Below are 27,188 nucleotides of genomic sequence, written 5' to 3'. Positions count from 1 at the left end.
CTCTCTCCCTCTCTCTCTCTCTCTCTCTCTCCTCTCTCTCTCTCTCTCTCTCTCTCTCTCTCTCTCTCTCTCTCCTCTCTCTCTCTCTCTCTCTCTCTCTCCTCTCTCTCTCTCTCTCTCTCTCTCTCTCTCTCTCTCTCTCTCTCTCTCTCTCTCTCTCTCTCTCTCTCTCTCTCTCTCTCTCTCTCTCTCTCTCTCTCTCTCTCTCTCTCTCTCTCTCTCTCTCTCTCTCTCTCTCTCTCTCTCTCTCTCTCCTTTTTTACCACCTCTCTTTCCTTTCCTCCCTCCCTATCTCTTCCTCCTCCTCTCCCCATATTCTCTTACCCCTTGCCTCATTCTCTCCCACACTTCCTCTCTCACTGTGACGACCTTCGATAAAGTTCGGTTTTCAGAATAATGAAATAAAACTCCACTGGTCGAACGAAGCCGGACGTGTGAGCACCGCCAGTATCGTGCACGTTGAGCATGATTGTGTTTTTAGCCTACAAACGGGTCGGGAGCATCATGGCGGGTGTGCGGTTATGGTGAAACTGGTACGCGCTGCTGGACCACTGACCGGTAGTTACTGTAGTGTGCGGGGTGGGGGGAGAGGGGAGGTAAGGTGGAGGGGGAGGAAAGAGAGGTGCTTGGGGTTGGGCTTCTCTCTTTTCTTTTCGTTTTTTTATCTCTTTTTTTTTTTTTAGTTCTTTCTTTCTTTCTCTATCTCTCTCTCCCTCTGAGTTTGTTCTCTCTCTCTCTCTCTCTCTCTCTCTCTCTCTCTCTCTCTCTCTCTCTCTCTCTCTCTCTCTCTCTCTCTCTCTCTCTCTTTCTCTCTCTTCTCTCTCTCTCTCTTTCTCTCTCTCTCTTTCTCTCTCTCTCTCTCTCTCTCTCTCTCTCTCTCTCTCTCTCTCTCTCTCTCTCTCTCTCTCTCTCTCTCTCTCTCTCTCTCTCTCTCTCTCTCTCTCTCTCTCTCTCTCTCTCTCTGCTCGTTCTTTCTTTCTATTTCTTTATGACGTTACCGATGATTTTCTTCTACATTATAATCCTTTCGAACTTTTTTTCTCTTTCTGTTCATTTCTAAACGTGACTATGGACCCAATGTCGGTTAACACTCTAACCTCATCACTGTATATGGGTTTATTTGTTTATTTATTAATATTACGTCTAACATTCTCTTATGTGATATAATTTATATGATTTGATGTTAAATTTAGCTTTATATAATTTGCTTGTCTCCGTTTTAACGCAGCGCTTAGCATGTTTATATGCGACTTGATGTATATTATTTAGCATTTAAGTTAGCTCTATGTGAAAACTGCTCTTACTGTTTTTCCTTATTTTTAAGACATTTTTTTTCTTTGCTCTTGATTTTCAGCTTGTATTTTAAGGCATTTTTGTTCTCCTTTGCTCTTGATTTTCAGCTTTCATTGGGGTTGACACTGATCTTCATCTCTGTCCTTCTCTCTGCGTTTTTCAGGCTGTCTGCTCTTACCCCATGACATTGACTTCAGCTCACAGTTCCCAGGTACAGTCGCGTTGCTCTGAATCTTGCTGAAACACCGGCATCTTGAACTCTACCGGTCCCCTCGTGTATAGTCCTTTTGTTATGTGTGGATTTAGAATGTAGATCCTTGTACATGTGTATGTGGACCGCATGAACGGGCCCCTCCGCCATGTGTGTTTTGATGTCCCCCAACCGCATTTCTCAACCACATGATGTGCGTCCTCTCCTACCCCCCCCCCCCTCCCCCGGCTCATGCTCGCTAATTGATCTTGCAACACTCCTTTCTTGATTTTTTTTTCTTGATTTTTTTTTTCGAGCCTTGCGAATGTGTCCCTGAGTTTCGAATCTCATTCAAGCCCCTCCCCCTTCCCCTCGGCATTTCCTCTCGGATCTATTTTGTATACTGCTTTATCAATCTGTTTTGTGTCTCGCTTTGTTTTTGTTTTTTTTTCTTTTATTGACTTTGCATCGTATTTGCATGTAGGCCTACCATGATGAAACAAGCACATCGTGTAAATCTCCTCCTGGTAAACACGGAGAGGAAGCGGTCCCAGCTTTACCTCTGACAGCGCATGTGTGAAACGTTTTGATTAATCGGTCAGCGAGGCAGGTGTAGTACCGCCCCATTAGTTTCATTAATGACTACCATTATCTCTTGATATTAGTCCTTCCCTTATGTGATAGTAGAGCGAGGAATGTCGATCTATCAAGAGTCTCTGTTCCTGCTTGCCTGCTTGCCTACCTGTATGCTTGTCTGCCTGCCTGCCTGCCTGCCTGCCTGCCTGCCTGACCTCCACTCGGAAGTCATGGCGTCGTCTGCCGTTATTTGCGGGCGTGATTGCGAGTCATCATGGTTATGATTGCGGCGCTGGTGTTATCCTTGTGACAGCCGGTGGGTGTGACGGCGCTCAAGGTTCATGGCACTCGGGTACGGTCGCTGCCAACACCCGCTGTCAGGGGCGTTAGGACTTTATTTCATTTTTCATTTTTCAGCTTCCAATTTCGGCTTCGTTTTTTTTCGGTCTCACAGTCGGTTTAAGCCTGGGTTGTACCTCCTTGAATTTCCTCGCGCCGCTAGAATTTCCCTGTGTGGTTATTTTTCCTTTTTTTATTTTATTTACTTATTATCTATTTTTCATATTTTATTTATTTATTAATTTTGGTCCTGTCTTGTCCTTCGATATCGTGAGTAATTTTGCTGTTATTCCCAATCTTTTCCTTTTCACCTCATGACGCTAGGAATTTTTCGAAAAGGTTATAAAGTTTGTTTTTATTTTTATTCTCCAAAGTCTATACGTCTATCTCGATCCCTTTTTTTCCTCTGTTTGCTGCTGTTCTTATAATTTCCTCTTCTCTTGAGCGTTTCTATCATTGTCAATTTCTCTTTTTTTCTTTTATTCAATTTCATCACCGCCATCATAACCAATAACTACCATCACAACTACCTGTATCCCATCAACACGAAGACCTTGGACCGCTCTGGAAAAACAAAAAGCAAAACAAAACAAAAAAACATCACGACATACCTGTACTTCTGTCAGGACGCAACACTATTATGATTTACGTAAGTACAAGGGGACAAAACCACGCGTGCCAAGGTCAGTGGGACGGGTTTCGAAGGGGGGTGAGGGCGGTTGGGGTGGGGGGGATATTCCTTTTTTTATGAGGTATGGGTCATTATCTTAGTCTCCTTGCATATTGGAATTATGTAAGTTGTTTTCATGTCTTGTTGGTATTCTTTTTTATTTACTTTTTTAGCTTACCTTTTCTACTCGCATGGGCCCAAGAACCTTTCGTCACTGTATGTTTGGGAATGTTATGTGTGTGTGTGTGTGTGTGTGTGTGTGTGTGTGTGTGTGTGTGTGTGCGTGTGTGTGCGTGTGTGTGCGTGTGCGCGCGCCCGTGCGAGGGTATGCTTCGCAAGCTTTCCGTCGTAAGCCTCAATACCCCGTGCTAATACCCTGGTCATCTAGTGCGTACACAGACCGTGTTTACCATGCATGGGGGTTAGGGGGCGACGACCCCCCAACCTACGCCATTATGTTCGCTATTACCTTAATCTTCGAGACTTTGCTCAAACACTACCAGCGAATGATGCCTAAAATAACAAAAGCTATAATGATATAAATGATAATGGGTCGCTGTTCTGGCGGACTGAGATTGCGTTCTCGATGAAGACCTCGTTCCAGGTGGGGAGCTAGTGCTGGACAGGTCTAATAGCAAGAGTAACACCTGGCGAGGAGTTCACGAGCGCCGGACGAGAAAGGAGGACGGAGGGGAGGGGAAGGGAGGGGAGGGAAGGGGAAGGGAGGGGAGGGAAGGGGAAGGGGCGCCGATTATCTCCGGGAAGTCGAATGTTTTTGTCGAGCAAGCCTGGCAGTAAGAAGATACACAGTGCTTGTCGTCCAAGTGTCCTCGACGGCCGACCAAGTAATGAATATTGATAAGCCCTGAACGTGTTTGCAATAGCCTTGATTTAAAGAGCCCAATGGCTTTACCATCGCCCCGGCGCATAATGCACACGCCGTCGGGGTCCTGTTCGGCAGGGCGGCTCACAAGGCGAAACTGTGTGCGTGTTGATATTTGCTTTGAACTCGGGACGTGGCGCTTTGTTCAGTACCAAGGTGATTTCTCTCTTTGTTTTTTCTTTTTTTCTTTTTCCAAAGGCGGCAGGATGCAAACCCCCCGCAGGAGATTAGTCTTGGTTGGACATGATTGATAGGACTCTCTGATCATCGTGGACATGCCCTTTTTAGCGCGCGAAGGGCACGTTTGATGTCGCAGAAAGCTTGTCGCTGGATCTCCTTCTGCGCATTGAATGATGGGATTTGATAAGCAGATGATAAGAACAAGTCCTTTACCCATGTAAAGGCTCGGCGACTCGGGTCCGAAAAAAAAACCGAGAGCTCAAAAAGCTCGCAGCCGGAGGGAGCTTCCACTAGCAGCGCAGAAAGGTAATCGAAAAAGCATTTACCGAAGAGAGATTACGGCGATGGTGGTTCCCATGATGGCCTCGGGGGAGGGAGGGAGGGAGGGAGAGGGGGAGATGCTGAGGACGGAGACGGAGGCCAGGATGGTCGGCCGCCAAGTAGGAGCCAAGGGGATTATGGACCAAGCGGACATCTTGCAGCTGCCGCCATATTGGGCCATGTCGCGGGTCAGATTGGCTCTTGTTTATGGCTGCCAGATGCAATATTCATGACGCGACGTGTTGCATTCGAACTCGTCCTCCCCTCCCCTCACCCTTGCCCCTCTCCCTTCCCCCCTCTCCCTTCCCCATCCCCCTCTCCCCTCCCCTTTCTCCCTTCTCCTTCTCCTCTCCCCTCTCCCCTCTCCCCTTTCCCCTCCTTTTGCTATCTGGACGAGAGGAGAGGGGAGGGGAGGGAGGGAGGAAGGGGGTCGCGTGCACGGTGACAGGTGAACAACTGTCGGCCTTGCTTGATCCTTGACTTGTGTTGCCAAACGTTCATTCATTCTGCTGTTCCTCTTGAGTCATGTTGCAATGCGTGATGCAGTTTTGGCATCTGTTTTTTTCCTCTCTTCCAGTGTGTGTGTTTGTGTGTGTGTGTGTGTGTGTGTGTGTGTGTGTGTGTGTGTGTGTGTGTGTGTGTGTGTGTGTGTGTGTGTGTGTGAGTGTATGTATGTATGTATATTATGTAAGGAGATGTACTCGTACTGATGTCAGAGTGAAAGTGTATGTCGTTCATATATTTCGTCCCAAGTTACAGATGGTTCCTCTACTCCACATGTGTTTTAGAACAACACCGTCGAGGGCTCCAAATCCTCTTACATAGTTCGTGATAAGAGCTTTATCCTCTAAGAAGGCTCTAAACTCTTCCTGCGTACAAAGGGCCTTTTAAGGTTGCGCTAAACATAATTTTCATCTCGACACATATTGAGATTTTAGTCTTTGAACTGCTAAGACGTACTTGCAGTTCATGCATGAGATGAAATAAATAAATATATATATATATTTTATATTTGTATAGGCCCTATATATATCTATATGTAGGGTCTATGTATGTATGTCGGCAATATTTATCTGTATGTTGGTGTGTATTTACGTGTATATAGCCATTCACCTAATTAATTTTTACAATCAAAAACAGGTACGTAGTGTAACCCTAGTAGTTTTTTTTTTTTTTTTCATTGAGTTTTAGTGACTCCTTTGATTTTGCCAAAGTATAGCTAGGATTAGGTTAATGAAAGCAACAGCAACGATAGTAATGACCAAAGCTAATAGTGTCTTAGACGAAAGACAACAGCACAAACCCGCACATCAGCCCGCGTGACGAAGATCATAACATTAAGCAAACACGTCCCTCAGTGTGTGCTGAGCAAACAAACCCGCGTCCAAATATTTCGCGCAAGTCGGCCGGCGTCCTGACTGGCGTGCAGCAGCACCTCGACAACAGGGCCAAAGAGTGCCGCTCCCTGATCGCTGGCACTTGTGAACAGCCGCCCCCCCGACAACGCTGGTCACTCACGCGGGTGTGGAGGGCGCGAATGCTTTGTGATGCTCGCTGAGTGGCCAGTTTAGTTCCTAAGCAACCAATTGATCATGGAAGGACTTGTTTGTTGTGCGAGGAAAAATGGGGGAGGGGGAAAAAGGGGGAGGGGAGGTGGGGGTTATCGCGAAACAGTTTGTCTTAGATAGTTGAATCCTTTACGAGGCGATGATTCCTTTTTTTATTATTCATTCGAGCGGGGTGGAGGAGAAAGAGAAAGAGGAACGAAGGCGAATGAGAAGAAGGGAGAAAGAAACAGAGAGGTATTGAGTTTTATGTGTACTGTATATATATATGAAAAATGAAAATGGAACTAAATCATAGATAGTAGGGAAATCCGGCCGAGCTGTGTCCGCCCACGCCCTCGCAGAAAGGCGAGTCAGAATGACCGGCAAAATCCACCGAGGATCAGCGGCGTGAGTTCCGGCCTCGCGGGCGGCCACGGAGCTTCCATTCACGCAGCTTTTATCGCGGACAAGATCGTGACAGGGAATTAGCGGTCAGCGTAAAAGAGCTTAGTGGCCGCGGGGACTCAGGACTCGTTTGTGACTTAGCAGGAAATTCCTTCGAGTTGCTTGTATGTAATTTTGTCTTTTGACTTCGACTAAAAAGTCACGTAGTCACGCTTTTTTTATGAATGGGCCGCAACGCCAGAACAGCCAATGCATAGAGAAGTATCAGACTCAGTAATTTGGCGATTTGATTGACAATAAATCAGAGAGACAAGAACAACCGCCCCGTTTATGGATGGACGAGATTTTTTTTTTTTTTTTTTTTATGTTGAAGAAATGTTCGATTAGTTTCGTAACACTTCATCAGATATGGGCTCAAGGTTAGTGACTCGGCATTTAACGAAGCGGTGAACTCGATCGGTTGTTGGTGTTGCTGCGACGCGCGTGTTGATGTAGCAGCGGCGGCCGGGCTTGCTTCATAGTTTAAACAGCTGCTTGAGGGTTTAATGACGACAGGGCAAGAGTGTATGAGCTGCCACTGGCCCGGTTCGGGGCGCGCGGGGTCAGGACCTCGTGCGGGATACGGGCGGGTATGCGGCCTGGGAGCTGTGCGGTGACGTCGTGACTTTCGGTCAAGGTTATGGTGCTTGCAAATGAAATGTGTGTGTGTGCGTGCGTGCGTGTGCACGCCTGTGCTTGCGTATTATGATTTAATATTTACACTTAATATATTTTTTTAGCAGCGCGTTTCCCTGTGGCGTAACGAGTGGTTATTACGGAAAAATCCATAGGTGTTGCAACAGTTGCTTCCACAGAGAGGCCACCGTTCTGTCTCGGGAGATCGTCCGAGCGGGCTCCGTTCGGTGCGTATGCGTCGTGGCCACCTGGCGTCGGGCCTCGTAAGCTCGAGGGTTGTCCGATGATGGGGTTAGACGAAGGAAATGTGGGAGAGGAGAGGAGGGGGTTGTGAGGGAAAGGGGATTGGGGAGAGATTCGGGGAACGTGTGGCAAGGTCCCTCAAACGGAAACAATAGGTTAGGTGGTATTATTCGGGACAGAAATTTCTTCTACCATCACTCCCATTTTTTTATGGCAGAATCTCGACTTATGTGATAGTCTTTTTTCTTTTTATTTACTTTATTGAATTGTTTTTCTTTCATTTATTGTAATTATTATTTCTTGTCTTGCACTTGACAAATATGACAAGTTGGGTTTCACTGAGGTGCTGTTCTCGAAGTAGTTACCAAAGGAAGGGGAGATAGACGACCGTAATATTAACAGATGGCAGAGGAGAGGTCGTCGAGAGAGATTTCGGAGCGACTACCCGAGTGCCGGAGATGCATCTGTGTGCCTGAAGGGAGGGGGCGAATAGGGGGGAGTTACATACCTCAGTCCAGCCTGCCGAATCTCGCCGGGAGTCCTGCCCTTGTACCTGTTTTTTGTGTAACCTGGTTCGGCCGAGGAATGATGTCCGTTCGTTTTTATGTAAGTTATTGCTTTTGTAGTCGTTGTTATTGGCTAATGTATTTTTTTTCTCCTTTTCTCTTGGCAGGTGAGTGTCGCGGCCTTGCAGGGTCCCTCTCGCACCAGGCCGGGGCGAAGGCGGGCGGGAACGGTAAGACGAGCCTGGTTAATGACCATTCTTGGGGCAGCGGTTGCAGGCGTGCTGTTGCATTCTGAAGCGCTGACCCTCCCCCCCTCATCTCTCTCCCTCCTCTCCTCTCCTCTCCTCTCCTCTCCTCTCCTCTCCTCTCCTCTCCTCTCCTCTCCTCTCCTCTCCTCTCCTCTCTCTCTCTCTCTCTCTCTCTCTCTCTCTCTCTCTCTCTCTCTCTCTCTCTCTCTCTCTCTCTCTCTTTCTCTCCTCTTCCAAACCCCTTCCACCTCCCGTTCCTTAGCTGGTTAAGGGAAGGGGAGGGGGGCTATAATTAGTGTTGATAATAACAGCAGTTCATGAATATTTGTCTCGAGAAAATAGAGCTACCTGCAACTACCATTGTTTGGAAATGGTTGCATAGAATGTAGCGCCGGACACGCGATTTCCATAATGATGTCGGGCTGTAGGGAGCTCACTTGCGACAGCTGCTTGATGTTTACAGCGATATTTACATTTTAGAGGGACGTAAACGTGGATTTATAGCGGCCTTCTTTAGATTTCGCTGCAAATACCTGTAGATTACATTAGATTACAAGTAGCGTTGAAACAGGTTCGCGCAGTAAGACGTCTGAGGGTTAGATGGGTGGATGGCGTCGATAAGCGGCGTGAGACCTCGGCGTCGTCACGTTTGTGCGGTAATTATTAGTGTTTACAAGGACGCTGTGGGGATGAGCCGCCAGATGGTGATCTTCGCTGTTTGCGTTGGCCGCCGACAGGTGGTGCGGGGACGGGGGGGGGGGGGGAGGCGCTTTTCTCTTGTCTTGTCTTGTTCCCTTTTCTTCTTCGCTTTTCTCTTGTTCCCTTTGTTTCACCGCTTTTCTCTGGTCTTGTTCCCCTTTCTTCTCCGCTTCTCCTCTTTTTTCTTCTTTTCCCCTCGATTTCTTTCCTCACATATTTTGTTTCTTCTTTTTTTCCCTATACTCTCTCTCTCTCTCTCTCTCTCTCTCTCTCTCTCTCTCTCTCTCTCTCTCTCTCTCTCTCTCTCTCTCTCTCTCTCTCTCTCTCTCCTCCCTCCCTCCCTCCCTCTCTCCTCTCTCCTCTCTCTCTCTCTCTCTCTCTCTCTCTCTCTCTCTCTCTCTCTCTCTCTCTCTCTCTCTCTCTCTCTCTCTCTCTCTCTCTCTCTCTCTCTCTCTCTCTCTCTCTCTCTCTCTCTCTCTCTCTCTCTCTCTCTCTCTCTCCCCTCTCTCTCTGCCTCCCCTCTCGGGTAATTTTGCCCCGCCCGAAGCCCCCCCCCCCCCTCTCGGACGCCGCTGATGGGATGTTGCTGTGATTGTTGGGTTGCAAGTTGCACTGGCTGGTGGTTACCTTTTTGTTTGGGTCTGTGTGTGTGTGTGTGTGTGTGTGTGTGTGTGTGTGTGTGTGTTGTGTGTGTGTTTGGGTGTGGGGTGGGTGTGGTTGGTATGTGTGCGAGCGTTCGTGGGGGCATGAGCATGTGAGTGAGAGAATGAGAGAGAGAGAGACAGACATACAGACTACAAAGAGGGAGAAAGAGAGGAACAAACACAGACAGACAGACAGACAGGCACGCCTTGGTCGCAAATAGACGGAAGACCCCGAGAGGTGAAGCGCCAGCGAGGGAGGCAGAGGCGACGGCGGACTGTTATGACGGTGACATCAGGGAAGAGGCGGCGGCGCTGGCGGCTGACCAAACATGTGTTGGGAAGCTCCCGTGGGGGCCTGACGCAGGGGGGGGGGGTTGTAGCTTCCGGGAAGTGTCTGCGGGAAAAATAGCCCCGAGAAGAAAATAGAGACGAAAGCACCTGTGTAATTAGCGAAGGTTAGGGTGAGAGAGGATGTGGAGAGCGTTAAATAGAACCACTTGGGAAGTCGTATGTTTACAGACCAGATATTAAATCGGCCGAGGATGCGTTCTAAAGTAAGAGCTTTTCCCACGTTTATCTTGAGCGCAGGACCGAAGGACCGAAGGAGTGTAGACGCAGACTGCCACGAGAAGGACTGAGTGTCTGGAAGAAGCAAGCGCGGCGAGCCAGCCAACATGGCCGCCGCAGCTCGCCCTCAACGCGGCCAAAAATACGCCCGTGCAACACCGTCCCGCCCGCGCCCGCCCGCTCCCGCCGGCCACGCGTGCGGGGGCAGGGAGGACGAAGAAGAGGGAAGAAAGGAGAGAGAAAACGGGAGGTATATGTGAATGTTACGAGTATTTGGAAAGAGGTATTGAGATTAATCGAGCAATTACCGTCCCTTGTTTACCTGTCTTGGCTGCAGGTTAAGGTCGTTTCCATCTCTTGCGGGGAAAGTGTGGTCGTTGACTGCGCTCAGGTTGTCGTTTACAAAGGTGGCAACAGCTGCCACGTGGCGCACGGAAAAGGGTTTCTGCAGCGCGAAGGTAAACACGAATTCCGGAGACGAGCGCTTGTTTAACTCTGCAAGGATGAAGCGAACTGTTTTTGTTATTTAGCGAGGCGTCCGCAGCTGTCGTGATCTAGGCGGATACTTAATTACCTACGCGCTGCAGCCTGGGCTCATTTGTCGGCCTTCGTCGCGAGGGAAATGGCTGTCGCCCTTGGAGCGTCTGCTTACAAAATGTTCATAGGACTTTGAAAAATGCCGTGGCGGGCCCACCAATCCGCTACATGGCGCGAGTAATCCCATAGGTCGGGGTCGGTGTAATCCCCCTCGACCAGCGCCTCTGGTGGTGAGGCGCCGTAACTAAATCACGACCTGCCCCGGGAGGACGAACTTCGGCTCCTGCGTGTTGTAGCATCGCCTTGGCCCGACTGATCCCCGGGCGTCTTTGACGACCGCATGCCCCGAATTTGTCGCGGATCAGGAATCGGCTCGAGCTTTCAATAGGAGCGGGCGGAACGGATGCCTCCTTAGCATTCATGGCGGGACGAAAGCTCTATTTTCGGGCAAGCCAATTAATCAGAGGTCCCGATCGGAAGGTGAGTTCATCGTGGGAAGTCTCGAGTAACTGCGCCGTCACTGCCTCCTTTATTTATCAGTTTTTTCCTCATACCCGCCGTTCGGAGGAGAAACGGAGGGCTTAACGACGAGGAATTGATAGTGGCTGCAGCTGAAGAAGAGAGAGAGAGAGAAAGAGACAAAGAAAGAGAAAGAGAAAGAGAGAGAGCAAAAGAGAAATGGAGAACGTCCGTGATGCAAACAGCATTCCGCAGACATCGGGAAAACTTCACGCCTCGTATATCAGCCTTCTACAGGTGATTCGGAGCCGGAAAAAAAGGGGAAAGTTAAAAGAGGAAAATTTCGACGAGATGCGGAGGATTGGGAGGTAAACAGACACTCGTTGGAAAAGGAAAGATATAAAAGGAGGAGTGAGAAAAAATCACAGATAAGAAACTAATACTTAGGCATTCACACACACACACACACACACACACACACACACACACACACACACACACACACACACACACACACACACACACACACACACAGACACACACACACAGATGAGGACGCAATTTCGCTGTTATTTATCTTGCGTAGGCATACTGGGGGCTCTAAAAAGGTGGCTCCCCCGCGAGTGCGTGCGTGAATGTGGGTGAAGGGCCAACGACCCATCGGTGGGCACGCGCGCGGTGTGTCGTTGGTATACTTGTGTTGACATGAGTAACGAGTTCGCGTCTTCCTGTCTTTCGGGGTGTGGGAGGAGTGTGGACCTTTTTGCTTTTCTTTCTCGTTTTTTCCTGCTCTCTCTCTCTCTCTCTCTCTCTCTCTCTCTCTCTCTCTCTCTCTCTCTCTCTCTCTCTCTCTCTCTCTCTCTCTCTCTCTCTCTCTCTCTCTCTCTCTCCTCTCTCTATCTCCCTTTCTCCTCTCTCTCTCTTTCTCCTCTCTCTCCCTCTCCCTCTCCCTCTCCCTCTCCCTCCCTCCCCCCTCTCGAATTGATGGGTTCTTAGGGAGTGTCGTGGGCGGGAGGGGGGTTGGGGATGGAGGGGAGCCTAGTTAGAGAAGTGTAAGTGAAGTGCCTTTTTTACGTGAAGGCGAAGTGGACGAGGTTTTGAGAAGAATGTTGGCATAGAAAAGGCATCGGGAATCCCAATTAGCGCGAGAGATTTGAAGAGGATCGATATTCCGAATTGGAATCGGCGCGAGGGAGGCAAATACTTCTTTTCCCAAGAAGTAATTGGTTATAATAAAAATTCGACTCCCCTATCCCGTCCTTCACCTCAGGTCTCATCCTCCTTCTTCTCCCCCTTTCATCCTCCTCCTCCTCCCTCCCCTCCCCTTCCCCTCCCCCTACTCCTCCTCCTTTCCCTCCTCCCCTCCCCTCCTCTCCCTCTCCTCCCTTTCCCCCCTTTTCTTCACCCCCTCTTCCCCTCCTCCCTTCCTCCTACACACATCGTGTTGAGGTTGTTCAATATAAGCAAACAAACCTCGGATTCGCAACGCTTTCGGAGATGAATCGACCGCCAGATAAAAAAAAAAAAAAAATCAGGGGTTTTCAACGCGTCTTAACGAATCTAGTGGGGGGGGGGGGGGCTGTAGGGGAAAACTGAATGGGTAAATTGCGGGGTGAAGGCTGGAGGGGCGAATGGGTTGGGGTGAAAATGTCGGGGTGTATGGAGGGGGGTGAAGACTGAAATTATGAATGGGGAGGGTCTTAAGACTGAAGGGGTGAATGAGGGAGGGGGGGGTGGAGATTTAAGGGATGAATAAGGGGTAAAGATAAATAGGGGGGGTGAAGGTGAAGGCGAAGGGGCTATTAAGTAGGGGATTGTAAGCCGAGGGGAAGGTAAAAAGGGGGGGGAGGGCGGTCGGAATGTGCATCTCCTTCCTTCGACGTGATGTTGGCCGAGCGGACCTGCAATATTGAATGATCGTGCGTCCGGGAAGGTTCTGGAAGGAATTAATTAACTATAGAAAGTATGTTATTTTAAAGGGGGAGTTCGGGGGAGGTTCACGTTCCTGTGGCATGAGGCGTGGGTAAAAACATAAAAATAAAATCCGGAGAAGTGTTTTTTCGTGTTACTATTTTTAGGATTTTTAGTTTTCAAGATGGGTACTTGACACTACCACATCCTGATGAGGTAAGTGTGTGTGTGTGTGTGTGTGTGTGTGTGTGTGTGTGTGTGTGTGTGTGTGTGTGTGTGTGTGTGTGTGTGTGTGACTTGTCTGTCTGTCTGTGTTTGCGTAAGATTTTTATATTTTTTGTTGTATTTTTCAAGCATATGTGCAATATAGCTCTATGAAAAATATTTAGTTGTGACGTGATCGGACCAGATGGTGACGGTGTCATTTGAGGTGACAAGACTTGATAAAGCAATCGCTCTCTCTCTCTCTCTCTCTCTCTCTCTCTCTCTCTCTCTCTCTCTCTCTCTCTCTCTCTCTCTCTCTCTCTCTCTCTCTCTCTCTCTCTCTTTCTCTCTCTCTTTATACCCTCTTTTTTCCCATATTTCCTTCTTTGCCGTTATATTCACACGACGTCACTTTATTTGCCGCATTAGCACAACGCCACGCCTGCCATCTGCGTAGGTATCGTGAGATATTATCGTGGTTGATAATGCTTTGATTGCGAGAGTGTCAGCGACCGAGACGCATCAACTTGGAGACGCACAAAAACGCTCGCGGGTTTAACAAATACGTTTACAGATGCATGGACGCCTTGGTGCGCCTCCCCTGCGACGAAGCTTATTGCCAGACGCCCGGGCGGAGTTCCTGACGGCCCCCCGCGGTGCGTAATCTCCCCGCGTCGGTTTGGTTCCGGAGTGCGTGCGCGGGGAGGAGGCAGGAAAAACGGAAGAACCTCGATAATGAGCATAATTACCGAGATTAATCTGTCACGTGGACTGGCCTGGCGACGGTGCGGGGTAACACGTGATCCGTCGGACTCCCGCTCCTTCGGTTGGTTCTTGTTAAAACTTTGGTCTGTTTCAAGGACAAGGAATTTTGATTATTTCGTGATTCTGTCGCGATTAACTTCGGATCACATTCGCTCGTGCACACGTTCGTCTGCGAGCGAGTGGTCTCAGCACCGTAACAGTGGGGTCCCTCCGCCCGCCATTCCCTCCTCTTCCCCATCCCTCCTATCCTCATCCTCGCATCCCCATCCCAGGGCAAGAAAGTTTTAATTATGTTGTAAGTGTTCTCGAGTGTCAACACCCCTCATGTGCCTTGGTTTGGCCAGAATAATTGATGCAGATTTTGCAAGTTGGGTCGGTTGCCTAGGAGTCCTTCTCTCCCTTCCCTTCTTCCTCCCTTCCCCCTTCCCTTCCCCTCTTATTCCCTTCTCCCCTTCCGCTCTTCTTATTCCCTTTGTCATCTCCCTTTCCTAATCTCTTGGATTTGGCTGCGGTTGGACACGCCGTCTTGCCAGGTCGGAGAGAAACAGAGCAAGAGGGAGAAAGGAAGAGAAGATGGAGGGAATGGGAGAAGGGAAAGTTTTTGTTGTATGCGTAAGTAGGGCCTTTCCTTTTTGTTCTTAAAAATCTGCTCGGATAAATTGCGACCCTCGACGGGCAGAAGGAGGGGCGCCGTCGTTGGCTCGAAGTCCCTCTGACGGTCATCGAGGGGCTTGCGGTCGCCAAGACGCCCCAAGACGAAAGCTGAGTCTTGGAGAAAGTGACGTAACGTCTTGGTATCTCGAGAATCAGAAGAGCGTGTTTATTCTCGTCGGTAACCTTGCTCACTTTTGAAAAACCTTCCCCAAACCGCACGCGCACCGCAAGCGCTTACCGCCGGGCGCCCGCCGGTTGCTCTGACTCAACTCTTCCTTTTCCGCGAATAATGCATCTCTGTTACATCAGTGCGGCGACGTCTCGGCCCACGGACGTCTAGGGTTTGATGTCCGACGCCGACCCGCCTCCTGACCTCTCGCAAGTGACGTCGCTCATCATAAGTGGCCGTCAGTGATGGGTCGCCCGTCTGAGACATCTCGCCCCCCTTCACTTCTTCCCCTTTCGATACACGCCATTAGTAACTCCTTTAAGTGCCGTATTTCCTTTCTCTGGAGTCTGTCATACCCCTCTTTCCCTGTCCGGACCTCCCTCTCCCCGTGCACCCTTTTTTTTTACCTTTCCCTCCTCGTGGATTTCACTGCCTTGGTGTTATCATCAGCAGCCCCTCTCTTCCCCTCACAAGCCCTTTTCCTTGTCGTTGCCATTCTTTGCCTTCCCCTTTTCTCTTTCTTGCGTCCTTTTCCTATGTCTCTTTTCCTTCTTATCCTTATCCCCCTTCTGTTTGCCCCTCTCTTCTTTCTCACTTTTTCCTTCTACCTCTCTTCCCCCTCCTTTTCCCCTTTTCCCTTTCTCTTTCCACTTCAGCCCAAACTTCTTTATCTTTCCCTCCTCTCCTCCCTACTTCATCCTTCCCCTTCTCCATTTCTCTTCCACCTTCCCCCTTCCCCTTTCTCATCACCCTTCTCCCATCCTGTTCCCGTTCCCCTTTCCCCTTCTCAATCCCCCTTTCCCCTTCCCCTTCCCCTTCCCCTTCCCCTTCCCCTTCCCCTTCCCCCTTCCCCCTTCCCCCTTTTCCTTCTTCCCCCACTTCATCCCTCTACCCCTCTCTCATTCACAACGGAAGGTGGCATTTCCCGCTGCTGTCGTAAACCTCAAGTGCGTGGAGTAACTCCCGACTCTCTCCTTCAAAAGAATGCGATTAATGGAAGCGACTGAGGGAAAAGGATGGGGTGGGGGTTGACGGGCCTCTGTGTGTGTGTGTGTGTGTGTCTGTGTGTGTGTGTGTGTGTGTGTGTGTGTGTCCGTGTCTTTGTGTCTATGCTTGTCGTATCGTTTTTCAAGTTCTGGCCATCGTGCTCTTTGAGGTGTTGTGGTGGGGGAAGGGGAAAGGACTGGAAGTTCAATACTCGGGTGGCGCCGAGTTGAAGTCTTACAGTATGATTTACTCTCTCTCTCCCTCTCTCTCTCTCTCTCTCTCTCTCTCTCTCTCTCTCTCTCTCTCTCTCTCTCTCTCTCTCTCTCTCTCTCTCTCTCTCTCTTTCTTTCTTTCTTTCTTTCTCTCTCCCTCTCTCTCAGTACGAGTCAGTTCGTGTTTGTGTACATATCTGCATGTTTATCGCCGTTCCGCGCTACTCGCAAGCTGAATGTCCACAAGTCCTTGACGCCGCTACGCATATGCATGAGCACGTCCATCATGTCAACAAAAGGTCGCTGTTAGTAATCATATTCGTTTACGGATCGTAACCTGTGGTCGAAGGCGGCGAAGGGGCGGGGATCGGTTGCGGAAATGGGGGATGTGGGTGGGGAATTGGGGATCGGGGGAGGGAAGGGGGTTGTGGGTGGGGAATTGGGGGGTCGAGGGAGGGGATCGGAGGGTGAAGAAACCTCGACGCTGAGGTGAAGGAGGACAGGCGAGGTACTGTGTGGCGGGCGTGATCCACCCCTCATGCGGTGTTGGAGATACTTTCTGCACGGAGTGGAAGGCAAGGAGAGAGAGAAGAAAGAAAGAAAGGAAAAGAGAGAGAGAAGAAAGAAAGAAAGAGAGAGAGAGAGAGAGAGAGAGAGAGAGAGAGAGAGAGAGAGAGAGAGAATAGAAAGAGCCAGGAGCAATTATAAAAATGAGAAAGTTTCCACTAGGATTTTGAAGATAATAGTGCCATAGCGAAGCAAGAAGAGAGGCAGTAATAACAGGAATTACGTTACAGAATAAAAGAATCCAAGTCGCATGTTGAAACGATTCCACTTTCTTCGACGAAAAGTGTATAGTAATTGTGATGTTGTGTACAGTGATAAAAATGAATGATGATAACGTTGATTTTTATGACTTGCTTCGAGTAACATTAAAATGAGGATTTAATGGGAATTAATGCTTGCTCATTTCCCTCCTTCCCTTCCCCTTCAGTTCTCCGCGCGCATGCACTATTTCTTCCCTTCCCTTCTCCCTTTTGCTCTTTGTATTCTATTTTTTTTCATTTTCCTGTCATTCATGCTCCTTATTATTTTTGTCACTTATATTTTCCCTTTTTTTCATCTCTTCGTCTTCCTCTCCTTTCTGTTTGCCCTTCCTCGCTCTTGTTCTTTTTCTTTCTCTCTTTTTCGCTCCTTCCTTTATTTACCTCTTTCTTCTAACTTCTATCTCACTCTTTCTCCATTCTGTCTTCCTCTCTCTTCCTCTTTCTTTCTTTCTCCCTTTCTCTCTTCCTCTCCCTCCTTCTTCATCTCCCATCCTTCTACCTCCATCTTCCTCTTTCTACTTCCCTCTCCCTCTTCCTCCCTCACACACCCGAACTGATGGCTGTATGGACTTTGCTCCCACAGCTGCGTACGCGACCGGATGTGTGGTGATATGGCGTAGAATAATGAATAAAAACAACATGATAATAAAAATATTTTTTCGCTTTTGTATATTCGTTGTAAGAGAGAGAGAGAGAGAGAGAGAGAGAGAGAGAGAGAGAGAGAGAGAGAGAGAGAGAGAGAGAGAGAGAGAGAGAGAGAGAGAGAGAGAGAGAGAGGGGGGGGGGGGGGTAAGAGGAACAGATGAGAAGAGGCGAGATGATAAGAGAATGAGAGACAAGAATAAAAAAAATATATATGGAACGAAAGTCATCTCAATTAAGGGTTTAGCTGTAGTGAGTTTCTTAGTCTGTTTAGATTTACTGAAGTCGTAATGGTTGGTATGGCGATTACTAGTGCAATCATTTTAGTGTGGGTTGAAAAAGAAAGGAGGGAGAGAGGGAAGAGAAAGGGCGTGGGATTACGGGTTACTTTGTGTCACTACGCGAGTGCCGTGACATATAATGAGCGTATTATAATGAGAATGACACAATCGGAGTGAAGTGTCGGTGTCAAGGAGCGACCTGCATCTCCCCCCCACCCCACCCAACCATTTTCCACCCCTACCCCCCTTAAGTACCACCACTCCCTGTTCTCTGACAACGCGTTCCTGTTGTGTGGCCGCTATCTGATGCTCCACAGCCCCCTCCCCTTCCCCTCGTCTTCTCGCCCTCCCTCCCTCCCCTCCTCTCGCCCTCCCTCTCCCTCATCCCCTCCCTCTCTCTCTCTCTCCTTCCCTCTCTCCCTCCCTCTCTCCCTCCCTCTCTCCCTCCCTCTCCGTCTCCGACTCTTCAACCGCCACTGATGCAACGCTTCTGTCTCTCGCTCTATTGACTTGTATGTTTTTTCCTAGTTTTTCTTTCATTGCATATATTCATTTTTTTCACGTTTTGTTATGACTTTCTGCGTTTTTTTTTCCTCTGCTCTGTCTCGCAGTATCATATATTTATATACATATATATTTTTTTCCCCCTTTTTTTCTTTCTTATACTTTTTTTTTTTTTTTTTTTTTTTTTTTTTTTTTTTTTTTTTTTTTTTTTTTTTTTTTTTTTTAGGGATTGCTTGCTCACAAATGACAGTTACTATGTTGCATTGTCCGTGGGGTTGGCCCTCATTTTTTATGCCTTATCTCTCTTCCTGGTGCAAATATCTCACTGCAATGCCCGCTCTCACACTACCTCTTCCCCGCACCCCTTTAAGTCACCCTAGGTAGCAATGTGCATGACACATGGCAGGGAGTATGTGCAGCGCCCTATGGTTGCAGACGTAGAGATACCGCTGATGTTGACGTATGTATTACCAGGTCCCTTTCGACTCTCTCTCTCTCTCTCTCTCTCTCTCTCTCTCTCTCTCTCTCTCTCTCTCTCTCTCTCTCTCTCTCTCTCTCTCTCTCTCTCTCTCAGTGTATATTTGTATGTATGCGTCAGTTATGATTTTATCTCGTGTTGTAGCTCTTTTTCTCAGCCAATTCTATAAGCATTCTTAAAACTATGAACAAGTAGAGTGTAGGTTGAAAAGGGATTTTTTATTAATCAGAAATCCCTGCAGGCCTAAAATTGGGTTTAAGGTTAGGTTGAGTAACAAAACCCTAAATTAAAGGATGATAATGAATGAGGATTTAGGTCATTAAGCTGACAGGTAAAGTGGAGCTTCACCATAACCTTGGGCCTGGCACTGTGCCTCAGGCTATAGGGGTGAGAGGGAGTGCCAGGGACGGAGAGAGAGAAGGAGAGAGAGAAGGAGAGAGAGAGAGAGAGAGAGAGAGAGAGAGAGAGAGAGAGAGAGAGAGAGAGAGCGAGAGAGAGAGAGAGAGCGAGCGAGCGAGCGAGCGAGCGAGCGAGCGAGCGAGAGAGGGAGGGGGGAAGGGAGAGAGAGTGAGAGTGAGAGAGAGGGGGGGAGAGATAAGAGAGAGAGGGGGGTAGAGTGAGAAATACGGGAAAGAGGGGGGGAGAGTGAGAAAGAGGAGAGAGAGAGAGAGAGAGAGAGAGAGAGAGAGAGAGAGAGAGAGAGAGAGAGAGAGAGAGAGAGAGAGAGAGAGAGAGAGGGGGGGAGGAGAGGAGAGAAAGGGAATGAGAGAAGGGAGGAGACAGAGACTTGAGACAGAATATAGAATGACAGCAAACATATGCTTTTTGATATTCGAGGGTAATCGCATATTTTTCTTGCTGAGAATGCAGTGGATTCATGTTTCTTTCGTAGAAGTCAGACATTGCAGACGGTTGATTTGTTGCACATATACGAGATTTCACGCGAGGGATTGTGTGTGTTTGTTCTCGAGAGTTTTTGTCAGATAGAAACTCAAATTCGCGACTTCCCTCTCGCTTCGCCTCCCCCGCCCCTTCCTCCTTTCTCCCCTCTTCTCATTCTCAGGCCACTAAGAATGAATTAACGGGGCGCGGTTGTGTGGTCAAGGCGGCAACCACGTATAATTCTCTTTAATGAGGATCTACGCCTGAGGCATTAAATGGAATCGGTGATTGAACCCGGCAAGGACGAGAGTGTATAGGGGATCTGAGAGAGAGAGAGAGAGAGAGAGAGAGAGAGAGAGAGAGAGAGAGAGAGAGAGAGAGAGAGAGAGAGAGAGAGAAAGAGAGAGAGAGAGAGAGAGAGAGAGAGATCTGCTTCGTTGAAAAAAAAATCCATTCATTATTCAAACCGGAGACATCAAATATGCAAATCATAAGTAAGTGCTGTCGACGGCGGGTGCAGAGGTGACCCGGTACTTGGCAGCTTGTACTGTCAAGGCCCCTCTCCCCTCGTGCACTGTTACCAGGGCAGCAATCCTCTCCCTTTCCTTTTCTTTCCGCCCTACATCTATTTTCTCCCTTTCTCTCTTCTTCCTTCCTCTCCTCTCCCTTTCTCTACTTTTCCGTTTTCTTCTCCACCGTCCTCTCCTTTCTTCTTCTCCCCCTTCCTCTCCTCTCCCTCTCTCTCCTCTCCCTTTCTCTACTCTCCCTTCTCCTCCTCTCCTTCTCTTCTTTTCTCTTCTCTTCTCTTCTCTTCTCTCTCTCCTCTCCTCTCTTCTCTTCTCTCTACCTCTCTCTTCTCCTCCCGTTACATAATTTAATCTTCATAGATGGCTTAGTTTATCATGAATATGTAAACGTAGATTTAAAAATACGTAATCAGAAATAAAGAATAATGAATAACTAGTTCAATTTGCAAACTACAGGCAGTGGGATTTCAACTCCAACATAAAATGTCCAAAAGTCTTTTTTCGTCCCATCGACTTCAGTAACAAGTAAACAAGAGAGCGCTGTTTTAAGTGAGCACGTGGGCGGTATTTACTGCTGTTGTGGGAGAAGGGACTGGTATTGTTGCACCAAGTGTGGGTGGAGGTGTGATAACGGAGAGGGAGGGAGGGAGGGACTGAGAGGGGTGGGTGGGAGGGAGGGTGGGAGAGGAAGGGTGGGAGAGGAAGGGAAGGAAGAGAGAGTGAGAGAGAGAGAGAGAGAGAGAGAGAGAGAGAGAGAGAGAGAGAGAGAGAGAGAGAGAGAGAGAGAGAGAGAGAGAGAGAGAGAGAGAAAGAAAGACAGAAGGGCAAAAGGAAGAGAAAGAGGAGAAGAGGAGCAAATCTCACCTGCCTTTACCAGTCGCACTGTTCGCATCATTCACCGAAGATTTACCGTCTTACACCTGCATCACCAGCATTTGTTGTGTTGGTGTTGACCGAGAATCAGTTCGCAGAGAGCGGTGCCTCATCATATCGAAGGCTTTGTTCATGGATACTCCCGTACATAATCGGCCTTTATCCTGATTTTGACGTTCGTTATTGATCGGCTCCCTGTTTATGTAAATGATACGATATTAGCATAGCGTTTAGGGAGGTGATCGCCCCTACCTCGCTAACACGTCCACCCCCGTAAACACGGCCGACGGCAAGGTCAGAAGGAGTTCGCACCGTCCTTTCTAAACGGGCGTGACATCCCCCCTGTTCGCGGCTCACACTCCGCTCTGGCCCTGAGGGAAATGGTAATCATGACACGCGCTCGGGATTCGACCGTGAGTCTTTGGGATATGCGCGGTCGGGGAGGGTGGGGAGTGGTGGGGGGAAGGGGAGGCTTAGTCGTTGTTTAGGTAGTGAAGGAAGAGGTTTTGCTGGGGGTTGTAAAGGATGCGGGTGAAGAGAGGGGGGCCGGGGATTGGTCAAGGAAGTGGTTGCGTTTATCCTCCTGCAACCCTTTTATTTTGTCACATCTCGTGCAATCTCTGTCTGTCCATTTATCCTTCTATTTTTTTTTTTCCTTTTTTGTCGATCTATGTTTCTGTCGTTTTGGTTACATTTTCTAGAGTTCGGCGTAATTCTTCGCGGTCTGATTCTGTAAGATAGCCTAAGGTTCGGCCTCAGTCTGAATATCCCGACGGTATAGAAACCAGAGCATTCACAGCTACTAAAAGAGGATGATCAGAACGCGACGAGATCAGCCGCGCTCACGGTGCAAGCAGGCCATGCAAGCACAAGCATCAGCCTGTTCTTGCCAGTCCTTCCTTCGCCGCAGCCACAGCTCTCGGGCCTCGCAGCGCCACAACTTCTCTCGGCTGTGCGGCTGGAGAACAAACAGCCGTAATTTGCGTGGGAGGAAGCAGTTGTGTGATGAGCAAACACGAGGATTTAGGGCTGGGATGAAGAAGAAGGAGGAGGAGGCGGAGGAGGAGGAGGAGGAGGAGGAGGAGGAGGAGGAGGAGGAGGAGGAGGAGGAGGAGGAGGAGGAGAAGAAGAAGAAGAAGAAGAAGAAGAAGAAGAAGAAGAAGAAGGAGGAGGAGAAGGAGAAATGAAGGAGGCGGAGAAGGAGAAGGGAGGGGAGGGGAGGAAGGAAGGAAGGAAGGAGGGCTAACTAGCGTGACTGAATGGGGAGAGTAGCAGGAGGGGAGAAGACAATGGCATAGCGAGTAGCTGAGAGTCTCTTGGGGGTCTTCGTGCTGAGAGGATATTAACCTGGATATTTGTCTGTCCTGCAGGATTAGGGGCTGCCGGATTGGCCGCAGGTAATTGTCCTTATCGTTCCCGTCTGCCTACTACGGCGACTGCAGCGTTAGCCGAGTGTGTCGCCCAGCCACCGCCAGGAAGTGGTTTGGCGTTAGAGCTGTAGGAAAACACTAAATGGCGGATCATTTTTACCACGTTCTTGGTCCAGTACAGCGAGCTGTGGAGTCAGACGACGGTGAATGCGCCTTCGGCCAGTCGCCATGGAGGGTTAGAAGATCTGAAGACGCCCTCTCCCATTAGCCTCTCCCCCATCAAAATCATCAGTCCCCTCCCCCATTAACTCCTCCCCATCAACCCCACCAACACACTCAACCCCCGCTCGCCGTCGTGGTTTCGTTCGGAAGCCGACTCCACAGCCGACGACGGGCCGGCGTCACCCACACCCCTTTCTTGCTGGCGAGCGTCACCTGCGAATCCGCCGGCCGCTCCGTCTCGCCGCAAATTGAAAGAAATGACGGGGAATCGGCTCGAGTGCGTTCGCCCCAAGCACTCCGACAGGCAGCGAAGGAAGATTGGATGCTTTGCGAACCGGTAAGCGAGGTGGAAATTGGAACAACGCGCGCGCACAAAACGGAGGCTTGATTGTGGTCGGATGCTTGTGCTGGCAAGTGGCTCGGTCGGGACGCCCCTCGCGGCCGCTGCCGTCGCCGCCGCCGCCTCGCCTTCCTCTCGTCATTCCTTCGCTTCTTCTCTGTTATTCCCTCGTGTATTTATTCATTTATTTCTATTTTCTTTATCAAGTTCGGCCGTTTTCCCAGCGGATCTCTTTTCCGGAAAAAGAGAGAAGTGAGAGGTATGCATCTCTTTGGATCTAGAACAGCTGTTTAATATGCATGCAGGGGCCGTTAGTATGATTGCGATCTTGTCAGGCGGACGGAAGGGAGGGTTCTCTCTCTCTCCTCTCCCCTCTCCCCTCTCTCCTCTCGCTCCTTCCCCCTCCCTCCCTCTCTCTCTCCGTCCTCCGCCTCCTCCTCTCCCTCCCTCCCTTCATCCATCCATCCATCCATCCATCCATCCATCCATCCATCCATCCATCCATCCATCCATCCATCCATCCATCCATCCATCCATCCATCCATCCATCCATCCCGCGCACAACCACAGACCTCTCTCCATATGTAAATATCACCGAATAGACGCAGTTTAAATTCGACTCCAATTCAGATTATCATTTTATCTCATGACGAGGACAAGCCTGAGGTGCGTGGAATTAAGTGTCAGGTTCTTCAGGCAAGTTTTTCTCTCTTCCCTTCTTGAAGTTGTTTTAGGAAGTGAAGTTGGAAGTTCAGTTTCTTCCATGTTTGAAGATAGTTTTCTAATATTGCGACAGAACTTCTCTCTGTGCTTTAGGGCCGGATACACATTATCAAAGGATTGCTAACATTTGCATTGGATTTGAATACTTGCGGAACTTGAGACGGAGTTCGTTATGGCAACACGGTGCTCCGAATAGCGTAATTACTAGGCCTCTGTATTTTAAATGTCTTTTTCTTTAGTTCGTTACTTTGCATATGATTTACTCGTTTATTTAAATTTCAACATATATTATCTCCTTCCCTCTCTCCCTCTCTCTTTCTCTCTCTCTCTCTTCCACTCCCTCCCTCCCTCTCTCTCCTTCCCTCTCTCTCTCTCCCACTCCCTCCCTCCCTCTCTCTCCATTTCACTTATTCCTAGTTCTCTCGCCGCGGGTCTTCTCACCTCCTTGTGTCGTCTCTTCTTTGCCTTGCTGCTTCCTCTTCACTGACCGGTCGTCGCGGTATCATCAACGCCGCGTGTGAAATCATTAGCGGCGAGGGTAATTAACACCGAATAGAAGCTTATTTGGAAGGGTTGAGGAGGGGGGCGGGGGTAAGATTGTACAATGAGGGATTCTGTTTTTTTTAATCGTATTAATTTTTCGTATTGTTCTTCGCTTTGTATGTTTTTTTTTTCATGATTCTTCCATTTAATTTATGTTCTTTTTTTACTACGCATTTTATTTTTTCTACGCCATTCCGTGTTTTTTTTTCCCTCCATCTTTAGATTCTCCTGTACTACTTTATTATACTGTTTTAGCATCTTTCCCTCCCTTTCTCTTTGTCATCTTGCTTGTCTCATCCATCTTCGCCTCGCTCTCTTTCTACTCCTCTACCTCGTGATTTGCTTCGTCCTCACCATTGTGTTTTGGTTACAGGGAAAATGAAAGGCATTATTCCATATATGGAAGAACCTTTTGCCTGTACATATATTTTAGTTGGGCCCTTCTTATTTTGTTTTTGTTTTTTTCTGATTTTCTTTGCTTTCCCTTTTATTATTATTGCCTGCTGTAACACGAGCTTTAAAATGGCACATAAACTTCGCACTCCACTCGCCTTGATTGTGTCACGGCCATTACGTAAACACGAGGTCGTTCTTGACGCGTGAGAGCTGACCCTGCGAGTGCCCATGTTTGGCCTCGCAATCATGAAGTGCCTGTAACTCAACCTGCCTGGTCTTATCACCCCCGGGGAGCCTCTCCACGGGGGTGAGAGGGTGCATTGTCTCCCCGCCTCGCCCGCCTGGGGAGAGGATGTCGCCCCTGTGCCCGCAGTGTGTCGTGATAAAAGGGTACTGTTTGTTACTGTACATCTTAAATCATGTAAGATTTGTTCTAAGTAATATTGTTATATATCTGAGGCTAATCCTGATTTGTTTTCTCTCCCACCTGCAGGTTCCGGTGACAGCGGCGTCCAGTGCCATAGCATCAGCCTGCCCGCTCCGCCCACGCTGAGACCTCGTTACTGCGACCCCAACCTCGCTTACATGGACAGGATAGTGTTGGAGATCGTGGAGACGGAGGCTATTTACGTGCGGGACCTGAAGGAGATCATTGAGGTAAGGAGATGTTTTACGTAGTTTATTTTTCGGATAGTTCAAAGATGGGGGAGGTGGAAGGCAATTTGGATTTTGCTGCCGGTGGCCGGTTTGCGCGAAGGTTGATAGCGATGCCTTAAAGGGGAAAGTCGTTTCTCTGCGCTTTTATGGGAGTTTTGAATTATAGGAAGGGTACCGAGCTTAAAAGAAACTTGTGTCGCAGTTATAAAAAAAATAGCGTTCAGAGAAGAGAACGACAGAATGTTTTTTGTTGTTTTTTTCATATATCAGACACGTATGCGAGCCTAAGCATAAAATCTATGACTTCGATAATGGTGCAAGTTGAGATACTTTGATGTGCAAGTTTTAAGGAGGGGGTGAGGGTGGGGTTGTAGCTAGGGGTGGGGAAGCGGGTAGGAGGAGAAGGAGGGTTGTTGGCATGTGTAAATAACTTGCGAAACAGCAGACCTCTCATCAAAGCCTCATTTTTAATTAGAGTTTGATGCCCCCACAAGGCGAGGCTTGTAGAGTTACTCAAATCCGAGCTGTTTTTTATGTGAGTATTTTTTATGCTCGTTTGTTTCTCCGTCAGCAGTGTAGGTAGAGATTAAAGGGGGGAGGGAAGAAAGGGAGGAAGAAAGAGAGGGACGATAGGTAGAAAAGGAGAGGAAGAGGATGAGTGACGATAGGGGAAGAAGGGGAGGAAGAAAGAGAAGGATGATAGGAGGAGAAAGGGAAGAAGAGGGAAGGGTGACTATAGGAAGAGAAGGGGAAGAGGGGGAGTGGCGATAGGGGGAAAAGGGGGTTGGGGAGGAGAGTCGGTGAGCGCAGTCCTCGTAATCACTGTCATGAGTCGTGATGCGCTCCCCAAGCACTGCACACTTCGCCCGCACGCACACTTTTATCACTTCCTGCGTCTGTGAAATTGTGTTGGAGCGTACATTTAGAAGCCGCGATATTTTCCCTTTTTCTTTAGAAGAATGCGCTTAAAAAATAATTGGGAAGTTTTCGCAGATCTTTTATGTGTTTAGACTAACTATTTTCATTATTGGGGAGCTCGACTGTAGCGTAACACACAGATGCAAACATTTTAGACATTTATTTACGGAGTGAGTCAGCCGTTTTTCCAAGTACTCTTTTTTGCTTTCTGACGTCAAGTGCCCGAGAAAAACCGCATCTCGCGCGATTCATTCCGAGAGGTTCGAGGAGCGGGAGCCGGGGCGACGAGAAAAGCAGCATCCTTGGCGGCGAAGGTTGGGCGGGCGGGCGTGCGGACAAGTGTTTTTGCGGACTCGGGGTGTGGGCGTGTTGGGTGGAGTGCCTACCAGCCGCCAGCCCACACCTGCGCCGTGTTGCCACCGCCCATGTGCGCCGTCTGCAGCTCCGGGCGGGCGTGTGGGGTGCATAATCCGCAAGGGAAAAGGGTTAGGATAAGGGTTACTCCTGTAAGGGTGCGGCGGTAGGGGCTCCAGATAGCCAGTGACGTCACTCCTGGATGCTAAGGGCGGAGCCTCTATTAGTCTCGAATGAGGATTTTTTTCTCTCTTTTTTGTTTGGTTAATGCTAGGTGTTATCGCAGGCGCTCGATGCTAGTGTAGCCTTGTGCATCAGCTGTTCCTTGTTGGGGAAATCGTGTTTAGTTGTACATTAGTAGTGTTAATATACTCATTCTTTTCTATACTGAATGTTTATAAACTTGGCATCCGTTGTATTACTTCCCAAATAAACTAAGGCTTTGACGCCCGAATATATAATGTCCCCTTGATAAGCTGGATCTTTAGTGGCGCCGGGTTACTCGTCCGTCGCGAGACGTTGGTGCAAGCGCTTCTATTAGGACAGCGTTTGTTTCCTCCGTGATTAAAAAAGAAACTGCGCGGATGGTGTGGCCGCCATCGTGAATCAGCCCGCATATACTTAAGGACTGCGCTATGCGATATATGAGAAGGGAAGGTACGTGGTGGCCGGCGGGCTTGGTGGCAGGCGAGTGAGTGGGGGTTCTGAATTCGGCTTCGTCGGGCGCGGAGGCTTTGCTAAGGGTGATTAGAGCTGTTCGGAGGGGG

The 27,188-nt window shown here is 48.8% G+C and overlaps 1 protein-coding gene across 6 annotated transcripts in view; it reads left to right on the top strand.

Annotated features, from left to right (window-relative positions):
* Positions 1-27,188, top strand: part of LOC125035408 — a 412,822-nt gene that overhangs the window by 345,018 nt on the left and 40,616 nt on the right. For 3 of the 6 annotated variants that reach the window (XM_047627780.1, XM_047627782.1, XM_047627777.1), the window contains exons 3-5: positions 1,457-1,504; positions 7,996-8,058; positions 24,986-25,149. In XM_047627780.1, the coding sequence (XP_047483736.1) occupies positions 1,457-1,504; positions 7,996-8,058; positions 24,986-25,149 (275 nt within the window). The remainder of the gene's footprint in view (positions 1-1,456; positions 1,505-7,995; positions 8,059-24,985; positions 25,150-27,188) is intronic. The other 3 variants (XM_047627778.1, XM_047627779.1, XM_047627781.1) reach the window with 3 other exon arrangements.

Source organism: Penaeus chinensis, chromosome 19, assembly GCF_019202785.1.
Source record: "Penaeus chinensis breed Huanghai No. 1 chromosome 19, ASM1920278v2, whole genome shotgun sequence".
Lineage (NCBI taxonomy): Eukaryota > Metazoa > Arthropoda > Malacostraca > Decapoda > Penaeidae > Penaeus > Penaeus chinensis.
Note: the sequence above shows the minus strand (reverse complement) of the source record. Positions and strands in the feature narration are given on the sequence as shown.